We start from the raw sequence: 10,927 nt of genomic DNA, 5'->3' as shown, positions 1-10,927 counted from the left end.
GCAACCAGGTTGTCAATTTTCGGACAAAGTTGGACGTTTGACCAACTAGAAAACGGATGTTCGACAAACTCCAAGTGCAATTTAGAGCTCAAATTTAATGACATTTTACATATTTATGTTTCTGATTACGAAAAATAAGCACAAAACTTTGTCAATATCACATTTCAAAATAACGAAAATTTACGATCTTAAATTCCTAGTTACAGTGGAACGCCGTACATTTTGAAATCGTCATACTAGAAAAAGAACCTCAACACTTGCGATGTCTTATTCTAGGTTATGATTTATCACCATAAATCCCGAGGAAGTGTCGTAATTGTAACAAAATACAAAATTAGAAAGTCGTGTCCTTGTTTAGGGAAAATTTCAAAAAAAATGCCTCAAGTGTCATCATTTTCTCAAATAAAGATTTGAAGTAGACTTTGTTTCAAATAAGGGCCTGAAGTGCCCTAATTGTGTCAAAAAAGGACCCGAAGTGGTTATGGTTATTTCAAATAAGGGCTTCACCTCGCCGGCAGACCGATCGAGGGTATTTTTGTAAAAATATAAATTTAATCTCATTTTTATTAAATTAAATTAAAAAAAATAGAAAAAAAAAAGAACACAGGTGAGAGGACCGACCTCTTGCCTATGGTACGCCGCGCCTCGGAGGGAGCCGACGATCCCATCGACTAGCTCGAGGGCCTACCGGCCCTCGCCCGAGCCAGGAGAGGGCCACCGACCCTCACCCACCGCTGGGGCGGCGACCATGTGTTCTTCTTTTTAAAATTTTTTTTTCAATATTTCTTGAAAAAAAATAAAATAAAATAAAATAGTAAATGACCAAAATGTCTCTAACTAAATGATCCATGTCCTTTTTTTATACTAATAGAGTCACTTGAGGCATTTATTTGAAATAATGTGCACTTCAGGCCCTTCTTTGACACAATCAGAATATTTCGGGCCCTTTTTTGAAATAATGTTCACTTGAGACCTTTATTTAGAAAATGAGGATATTTGAGTCCTTTTTTCGGAAATTTCCCCCTTGTTTATGCTGAACTGTGGTAACCCTTTGTACGGCCGCCATAATTAAAAATAATTCAAGCTTACGTCCTTTAATCTTGATCATGACGAACCTCGTGATTCTATATAAATCCTCGCGATTGACTCCAAAACCTCCTCGCTACCGAAAAAAAAAAAAAAAAAAAGCTTCTTTACCAAACATTTGCCTGGCTGGGACGTCCTTGACCATTGACTGAAGTCTGAGGAGCTTCCCAATCCCCCTTATCTTGCAGTCAAAGAGGCAATTACCGGGTGGCTAACTTTCTTTTTGGAGGAACGAGGGTCGAACTTTGGATCTCAAAGTGTGGAAATCAATATTCATTTTCCAGGACAATCTGTTTCACGACTTTCCGTACATACCACACTTTAAGTCACAGTAGGGTCGAGAGATTTCGAATTCAATCTATCGTGATCCATTCACGCATTTATGGACTCGAATTCTTTCACTCACACGCTTCAGATATAAAATTCTCGAACCGAATTAACTTTCGACAAAAATGATCTTGCACTAAAGTTTAATTATAACCAACATACGTTATTTGTGAAATAGTTACATCCTCCTTATATATATATGACAATATCTCCTTGTATGTTAGGTAACTCTCCCGGATAAAAATGTCACTATTCAAACTTATCCTATTCATAGCGTTTCATCTTATATGACTCGCTATTTCATAGAATCGAGAAACATTATCTAATTAGTCCTAAACCTATTATAATCCAGTCCAAAACTAATTTTGGCTATGTAGTTTTAAACCTTCGCATGAAATTTTCATATAGACCCTTTGAGCCAATCTTTTGCCAAAAAATCACTAACGCGGAAGTCCAATCATTGCCGGCCATCTTACGTTGCGCACCGCCACGTTAGCATTTCTCGATGGAAATTGGTTGGGGATTGTATTGAAATTCACGTAAAGATTTATAACTGAATTGAAAAATTTAAATAGTTTACAACTGAATTATTATTTGCATAATAACTTGCATAATAAGTTGTGAACTGATCGAACAATTCCCCCGCGAAATCCATCCGCGGACGCACAAGTCAAAATGAATATGACGTCTATGAGTGGGGTACCTATTAAAGAAACATGGGAACGAGGAGACGAAGTTGGCGAGAATGATCGAAAACTTTACGTGGACGTCGCCGTCCTCACGAAGCTTAGTGCTTAAGCCATCTCTCCCATTGGGCGCGTGGCTTCCTTTAGAAGCTGGAGCAAAGTCTCGCACGACCGACGTTCCCCGTCCACACGCAGTAAGTCGGCGGATCCAGGGGTGCTGTGATCCGCTACAACCGGCATCATTTCTCGCTCTCTGCAACTGCTTACTTGGAGCCAGCGAGCTCATGCTTCGCAATTCCTTGTCTCGGTCGGCTGTGAAATTTTCTTACAGTGACTCCAAACTCGACTAACGTACGGCGCCGCCTGTCTCCGACCGCCAATGGCCGTCATTGCAACTCAATCTGCACCATGGCTGTCTCCACCGACCGCCGTACTCCCCCCCCCTGGAATATCTCTCTCCCACTCCTCCGGAGTTGTTGGCATGATGGAGCCGAGCTCCCTCCACGGCGTGCAATCAAGTAGGTTGACGGCATCCTCGAGCTCCATCCAAGAGTCATCTCAAATGTTTCATACTTAGCTTCAAGGCCACTCTCGATTGAGACTCTGCATCTATATCCTCTCTCTCTCTCTCTCTCTCTGGAGTAAGAAGTCACAGGAGGAACAGTAAAAAAAGAGTTTCTCAATCTGCAAGTTCTTATTAACCTTCTTCCTCCATTACTTTGTATAGGATCATATTAGTGAACGGGGTTTAACAGCGCGTGGTGCGTGGTGCATTCGTTTGAATGAAAGAATTTTTTGAGAATTATTTTTCCGAACTTTTATTCGTTTGGTTCGCTAATAATGACTTAGTTAACAAAAAATAATTTTCAGTTAACAAAAAATTTATAACACGTAAACAAAAAGCATTGTCCAAAGTCGTTGATTCCCGACCCGTCACCATCATTATCTGCTAATTTAAAATGTTTGACACATTTTCAACGTAATTTCTCCTAATTTGTAACCAGCCACGGTCTATGGTTGTCATCATTTAAATCAAGCATGAAGAGAATACACTACAAATGAGCAATATCACGGATAAAAAAGATTTAAGGAAAAAGAACCAGCAGAAGTCCAAAGAAAATTAAACAAAAGGGCTCATAACACAAACAAACCCCCAAACCGGTACACCTATTCTTCATTTACCAAAAACTAATTTGCGCCATATTTATCCTAAATTAATTTTTTTGGCAAAAAAAATTCTAAATTGGTACAATCGTGCCACATTCACATCAAATTGACATACTCGTGTCACATTTAACACAAATTACGGTAAATCTGAAACTTTTTTCGGGAATGTGGTATGAATGTACCGGTTGGGGAGTTTTGTAAAACAAAAATTATTTTGGGGTAAATGTGGCGTGGACACCACCAATTTGAGGTTTTTGATAATATTAATTTGTGTCTTTTCGTAAGTAAAATGGGTTCATCTACCGGAGTTCTAAGCTACACCGTTGTATCGTACCTCGCAAATACTGGCCGTTATATTGAGATGAAAAGATCCTAACCATTGGATTTCAGTCGGTTGCAACCAGGTTGCTAATTTTCGGACAAAGTTGGACGTCTGATCCACTAGAAAACTCCCGACCAAAAGAAAAAAAATCCACTAGAAAACGGTTGTTTGACAAACTCCAAGTGAAGTTTAGGGCTCAAATTTAATGACATTTTACATACTTATATTTCTGATTACAAAAAATAGGAGCGAAACTTTGTCAATATCACATTTCAAAATAACAAAAATTTACGATCTTAAATTCCTAGTTACGGTGGAACGTTGTACATTTTGAAATCGTCATACTAGAAAAAGAACCTCAACACTCGCGACATTTTATTCTAGGTTATGATCTATTGTCATAAATCCCGAGGAAGCGTCGTAATTGTAACAAAATACAGAATTAGAAAGTCGTGTCCTTGTTTAGGGAAAATTTCAAAAAAATGCCTCAAGTATTCTCATTTTTTCAAATAAAGATCCGAAGTGGACTTTGTTTCAAATAAGGGCCTAAAATGCTCTAATTGTGTCAAAAAAGATCCTAAAGTGGTTATGTTTATTTTAAATAAGGGCTTGACCTCGCCGGCCGACCGGTAGAGGGCATTTTTGTAAAAATATAAATTTAATCTCATTTTTATTAAATTAAATTAAAACAAAAAAATCAAAAATAGAAATTAAAAAAAAAAAAAAAAAACAAAGGTGGAAGGACTGACCTCTTTCCTATGGCCGCCGACGCCTCGGCAGGGGTCGGTGACCTCACCGACCAACGCGAGGGCCAATAGGCCCTCGCCTAAGCGGGGAGAGGGCCGCCGACCCTCATCCACTTGCCGGGCGGCAGCCATGTGTTCTTTTTTTTTTTTTTTTTTTCTTGAAAAATAGAAAAATAAAATAGTAAATGACCAAAATGTCTCTAAATAAATGATCCATGTCCTTTTTTTTGTACTAATATAGTCACTTGAGGCATTTATTTGGAATAAAGTGCACTTCAGGCCCTTCTTTGACACAATCAGAATACTTCATGCCATTCTTTGAAATAATATTCACTTCATGCTCTTATTTGAAAAAATGAGGGCATTTGAGGCTTTTTTTTGAAAATTTTCCCCTTATTTATGCTGAACCGTGGTAAGTGGTAACCCTTTGTAGGGCCACCGTAATTAAAAAGAATTCAAGCTTACGTCCTTTAATCTTGATCATGTCGAACCTCGTGATTCTGTATAAATCCTCGCGATTGACTCCAAAACCGCCTCGCTACCGAAAATAAACAAAAGCTTCTTTACCAAACATTTGCCTGGCTGGGACGTCCTTGACCATTGACTGAAGTCTAAGGAGCTTCCCAATCCCCCCTCATTTTGCAGTCAAAGAGGCAATTGCCGGGTGGATAACTTTCTTTTTGGAGGAACGAGGGTCGAACTTTGGATCTCAAAGTGTGGAAATCAATGTTCATTTTTCAGGACAATTTGTTCAACGACATTCCGTACATACTACGCTTTAAGCTATAGCAGAATCGAGAGATTTCGAATTCGATCCGTCGTGATCCGTTCACGCACTTATGGACTCGAATTCTTTCACTCACACGCTCCATATATAAAATTCTCAAACCGATTCAACTTTCGGCAAAAATGATCTTGCACTTAAGTTTCATTATAACCAACATACGTTATTCATTTTTATTTTTATTTTTTGGTCGGAACATAGGTTATTTATTGAATAGTTGAAGAATCAGCGGATGAGTTGTGGCTAGGGGTGAAATGCCACTCGAACTCAAAGCCGCTTGGTTCTTCTCAAAATGCGTTGAGGCGCGGCAGTTGACTGGATATCTAGGGTTAAAGCATTGTTTCGATGTGGGCCGCGAGAGCGGTATCGAATCGAGGCAAACTCGAATACTTGGATATGACCTCCAAATAGTATAAATCAAGGTCGACTAATGAGACGATAGGATATAAGCTTCATCGTCGAGAGGGAAACAACCCAAATCACCAGCTAATGCTCCTAAATGACTGCTCGGTGATAAAGGAGGCAAAAACAAATCTCACTTTCAAGCTTATCCTATTCATGGTGTTTCATCCGATATGGACCGCCGTTTCATCGAATCAAGAAAGATTATCTAATGAGTCCTAAACCTTTTGTAACCCAATCCAAAACTAATTTTTCTTATTCGGTTTCAACTCTTCACATGAAATTTCAATGTAGTCCTTCGATCGATCTTTCTTGTATAATCGCCAATGCCACGATTCAATCATCAATGGAAATTCGCCGGGAATTGTATTGGAATTCACGTAAAGATTTATAACTGAATTGAAAAATTTAAATAGTTTACAACTAAATTATTATTCACATAATAAGCTGTGAACTGATCGAACAATTTCCCTGCGGAATCCATCCGCGAACGCACAAGTCAAAATAAATATGACCTCTATGGGTGGGGAACCTATTATAGAAACATGGGAACGAGGAGACGAAGTTGACGAGAATGATCGAAAACCCTAAATCCGTCACGTGGGCGTCGCTGTCCTCCCGAAGCTTAGTGCTTAAGCCATCTCTCTCTTTGGGCGCGTGGCTTCCTTTAGAAGCTGGAGCAAAGTCTCGCACGGCCGACGTTCCCCGTCCACACGCAGTAAGTCGGCGGATCTGGGGGGGCCTGTGATCCGCTACAACCGGCCTCATTTCTCGCTCTCTGCAACTGCTTACTTGGAGCCAACGAGCTCACGCCTCGCAATTCTCTGTCTCGGTCGGGGGTGAAATTTTCTTACAGTGACTCCAAACTTGACTAACGTGCGGCGCCGCCTGTCTCCGACCACCAATGGCCGGCATTGCAACTCAATCTGCACCATGGCTGTCTCCACCGACCGCCGTACTCCTCCCCCCCCCGGCGGGAATATCTCTCTCCCACTCCTCCGGAGTTGTTGGCATGATGGAGCCGAGCTCCCTCCACGGCGTGCAATCAAGTAGGTCGACGGCATCTCAAATGTTTCATACTTAGCTTCAAGGCCACTCTCGATTGAGACTCTTCATCTATATCCTCTCTCTCTCTCTCTCTCACAGGAGTAAGAAGTCACAGAAGGAACAGTAAAAAAAGAGTTTATCAATCTGCAAGTTCATATTCACCTTCTTCCTCCATTACGTTTCCGAACTTTTATTCGTTTGATTCGCCGAGAATGACTTAGTTAACAAAAAATAATTTTTGATTAACAAAAAATTCATGCACAAAATTAAAAAAAAAATGAATTCTTAAATTAAAGAGGTAAAAACACTTTTTGAAATCGCTTCTATCAAATTTCTTGATTTCTATTTTTTTAATATCTAATGTTAATTTTTTATTATTTTTTCTTTTCCTTCTTTTTCTTTTTTCTTCTACCTCCGCTGGTCGTCGGGCCTTGGCGACGGCTGGTGAGCCTCGTGCTCGCCTATGGTTGCCGCTGGCTGGTTGTAGTGGAGGACGTCGTGACAGAGGAAGGAAGAAGAAAGAAAGAATAGAAGAAAAAAAATAATCTAAAAATTTAATTTTTTTGTCTCAAATAAAATCATGAAATTGAAATTATTTTTCAAATAAAATCTAAATACAAGAAAATATTTTCTATCACCTATCACCAAATAAAGAAAAGTTGACTATTTTCCTAAAAAAAATTTTGAAAAGCATTTTCGTTTAAAATGAAATTTTTCGTGGAACAAACGTAGGCCCCTTGATTTTCTTTTTTGGTCGAAAAGATAACTTTCTTCTTTTGTCTGCTTTTTCCACGAATATGTCCTAAAGCTCGTCCCCACTCCCAGTCAACAAGAGGGCCCACGTTCATATAAACACAAAAGAAAGCCTGATCAACGGACGTGATTTAAGCCCGTCGTACGAAATCCAACCAGACTTGACGTCCAAGCAATTCTTCTTATTAAATATGATTCCCTTCTCTGTCTCCAACACCTCCCTCTTCGTAAAAAGCGCTCTCTCTCCCTCTCTCTCTCTCTCTCTCTCTCTCTCTAGAAGAACTCACTTGTCTAAGTTGTTCGGTTCAGTAAGATCAAAACCCTCTTTTTTGCTTTTGGGTATGCAGTAATTTGCAGAGGTGTTGCTTAAACTGGAGGTTGGCGGAGCCTGAGAACATAGATGAAATCTTGGTGTGGGGTGTATAAGAGAGCCGAAGAAGAACAGGAAAGAAATGACGTGGCAAACGGAAGATGCAAGAGCCATAATCCCACCTACTAGTAACCCTAGAGATGATGACGATAAGGATGATGATAACAGTCTTCTTCCCACCATGACATGCCCTTCATGTGGCCACAGCTTCCCATTATTTGATCAGGTACTTATCACTTGCTCTCTTTCTTTTCTTTTTTTCTGGATTTTGTACGGTATGTTTGGATTCTTCTCCTTTTAAGGGTTATATATATAAAATTTAGGGGGGTGAAAGATTAGCAAGTGTAATTATGAAATGATTGTTGTGTAGAGGGGGATTGTTCATGATTTGGTGGGACTACCAGCAGGGGTGAAGTTTGATCCGACTGACCAAGAAATCTTGGAGCATTTGGAGTTGAAGATAATGGGGGATGTGAGGAAGATTCATTTTCTCATTGATCAGTTCATTCCCACATTGGAAGGAGATGAAGGAATTTGTTATACTCACCCAGAGAGACTTCCAGGTAATTCTGCAATAACACTGCCCTTTTAATGATTTCATGATAGTTCATGTGTTACCCTAAATGTTTCAGCCTATTAAAAAAGATGAAGATAACCCCTTATGGAAAGAAATTTTTGCCTTTTGGTTCTTCATTTTGTTGTCCTGGATGTTTGGGCTGTGTAATGGGAGTAATTCCTCTGCCTAAGCTTTAATTTAGAGGAAAGGATACATATCTTTACGCCCGGAAATATTTTTCATATTCAAGTCGAAGATGTTTTATCAGTTATTAAGCTAGATATCTTCGGACATAAATGCAAATGCGCACAGTCGAGAAAGTATAATCTTCTTCGGCATACCAACGTCTTAGATAAGCAAATACCTGAATCGTCTGCAGAAAGTATACAACTTCTAGTTTCAGATTTGGCGGTTTATGATCGTGTTCGCGGAGTTCCTAGATGGGAATTCGTATGATGATGTTGGAGCTTGTTCTGGGGTAAAGTGGACATCTTTGGTCGGGGAATTGTGTACTAATGAAGAAGTAGTTGCGCTTTCATGATACTGTTGCGTATATTATGTCTCTTATTGATTGGAACTCCTCTCTTCTAGTTGAAAATTGGTCAAATTGTCTTCCTATCTTCATGATAGGGACACTGCTTGTCATGTGCCATCAGTTTTTAGGTAAACCTCTCGCAGAACAGAAGTCTCTATAATAATGTGGATGTGGCTTCTTTTGAATGAGCGCTTTCAAGATTGCCATGTATACTTCTCAATCCCAAGTCACCTTTCTTGTTAGAGAGTCTTATCCCTCAACAAATTAGTTTAAAATAAAACATCGGATGGATCATCTTCGAGTCTATCATTCGGAAGCCCCGAAGATACAGATATTAAACTTTTGGTTTTATGATCATAGGAGCAACTTTTAATCTTCAATAGCCTTTTTAGATTGTGTAAGTATAATTTATAAGGCTGTCGTAAATCCATACCATGCATGAATGTGAATGTTTGTGTGCTTACAAACTAGATAATGAGAACATACATAGTGATATTTATAGTAACTTTTAATCTTCAATAGTCTTTTCAGATTGTGTAAGTATAATTTACAAGGCTGTCGTAAATCCATACCATGCATGAATGTGAATGTTTGTGTGCTTACAAACTGGATAATGAGAACATACATAGTGATATTTATAGCAAGACAGTTCGTCTAAACTAAACATGACATGAACACAAGAAAGAAATCCATTCTGACTTATTGGATGTAGTGTAAAAACACTAAAAGAACGAAGCATGTGTTTACATCTAAGGCCTTGTGAATACACCCTTGAAACCCTACTTAAGCGATAAATCTCAGGATAATCGAAACATTTAAAAAGAAAAGAAAAAGCAAAAAAGAAAAAAAAGAAAAAGGGCCAAAATTGTGTTGAAAACAAGTCTAAAATTAGATTACACATGCAAGCGGTTTATTTTGAGACTGCAAACGGTCTCAAACAAGTTACCCAACTTAGAAATGCACCGAGTAGGACTTTGAAGTAGCTTTTCAAATTGATATCACGGGCCTCATAACTCCCCATAGATCTAAAGTATTGCTCATTTAGCTCAACAAAGTGAATTCTATTACAACTCAGATCATCTTTATCAATTACCTGAGCTAATTGGGTACACGACGCTCGATTTTCATTTTCTACAAATCTCATTTGAGTGTCTTCCATGCGTATCACGCAGGAGTAAGCAAAGACGGACAAATCCGCCACTTCTTCCACCGGCCTTCGAAGGCATATGCCACTGGGACTAGGAAACGGCGCAGAGTGGAGAAGAACGTGGATGGGAGCGAGACAAGGTGGCACAAGACGGGCAAGACGAGGCCAGTCCTCGCAGGCGGAGCCGTGAAAGGGTTCAAGAAGATACTTGTCCTGTACACCAATTATGGGAGGCAAAGGAAGGCTGAGAAGACCAACTGGGTGATGCACCAGTACCACCTCGGCAAAAACGAAGAGGAGACAGATGGAGAGCTGGTCGTGTCCAAGGTGTTCTACCAAACGCAGCCTAGGCAACCCAATTCGACGACCCTCAAAGATCTGAACGACGCGACAGCGAAGAGTGCTCCAAGCCTGCATGAGAACGTTCATGTACCTGGGAGCTCCATTGATGCGATTGAGTATTATATTAACCCACCTTGCAGTGTTTCTTACGACCAGCTAATTGTTCCTAACTTTGCCGTTCAAGGCGAGGCGGCTTCTTTGTTCCCGCTAACGGAAGAGACGGCTTCTTTGTTCCCGCTATCGGAAGATTCGAGCGACGGAAAGCTCGTAAAATATCAATAGATGAATTGGGGGTGATAGTGTTTCTTATGGGTGGCAGTAAAAACCCTAGCATTTTTAGTTTGGGAGTAAATTTGTCACATGAATAAAAGTTTGAGATTTTTGTGTCACAAAAAAAAAAAGTTTAGGATAAATGTGTCACACTATGCATAATTTAGAGCTTTTGTTGGCTTTTTCCCTTCATAATTTAAATAAATATGAAGAAAACTATGTAGGAATCTGTATGTCATATTTGTATTCATGAAAGCCTCAAGTATTTCGGGTTTTTTTCAAAGAATTCACATTGCGAGGACAACAAAATCTTGATCAAGCAAAATGGTAAATGGGTTCATATCACAAAAAATCTCAAACTGATAAATTTTTAAGCCAAATTAAAAA

The 10,927-nt window shown here is 39.4% G+C and overlaps 1 protein-coding gene across 1 annotated transcript; it reads left to right on the top strand.

The window, feature by feature from the left end:
* Positions 1–7,553: 7,553 nt before the first annotated feature.
* Positions 7,554–10,626, top strand: LOC115739743 (NAC domain-containing protein 73-like). Its single transcript, XM_048285205.1, has 4 exons — positions 7,554–7,916; positions 8,061–8,253; positions 9,954–10,481; positions 10,512–10,626. The coding sequence occupies exons 1-4, from the start codon at positions 7,773–7,775 to the stop codon at positions 10,550–10,552; spliced, it is 906 nt and encodes a 301-aa protein (XP_048141162.1). The 5' UTR covers positions 7,554–7,772; the 3' UTR covers positions 10,553–10,626.
* Positions 10,627–10,927: the final 301 nt, after the last annotated feature.

The sequence above is a fragment of the Rhodamnia argentea genome, chromosome 9 (genome assembly GCF_020921035.1).
Source record: "Rhodamnia argentea isolate NSW1041297 chromosome 9, ASM2092103v1, whole genome shotgun sequence".
Lineage (NCBI taxonomy): Eukaryota > Viridiplantae > Streptophyta > Magnoliopsida > Myrtales > Myrtaceae > Rhodamnia > Rhodamnia argentea.
This window is presented reverse-complemented; position numbering and strand designations above follow the sequence as displayed.

What these genes read in the sequence shown, in the direction of transcription:
- LOC115739743 (XM_048285205.1), top strand. Translation starts at nt 7,773, where the DNA reads ATGACGTGGCAAACGGAAGATGCAAGAGCCATAATCCCACCTACTAGT. An exon ending in TCACCCAGAGAGACTTCCAG is followed by an intron (nt 8,254 to 9,953) that starts GTAATTCTGCAA and finishes CGTATCACGCAG; the next exon opens with GAGTAAGCAAAGACGGACAA. An exon ending in GGCTTCTTTGTTCCCGCTAA is followed by an intron (nt 10,482 to 10,511) that starts CGGAAGAGACGG and finishes TGTTCCCGCTAT; the next exon opens with CGGAAGATTCGAGCGACGGA.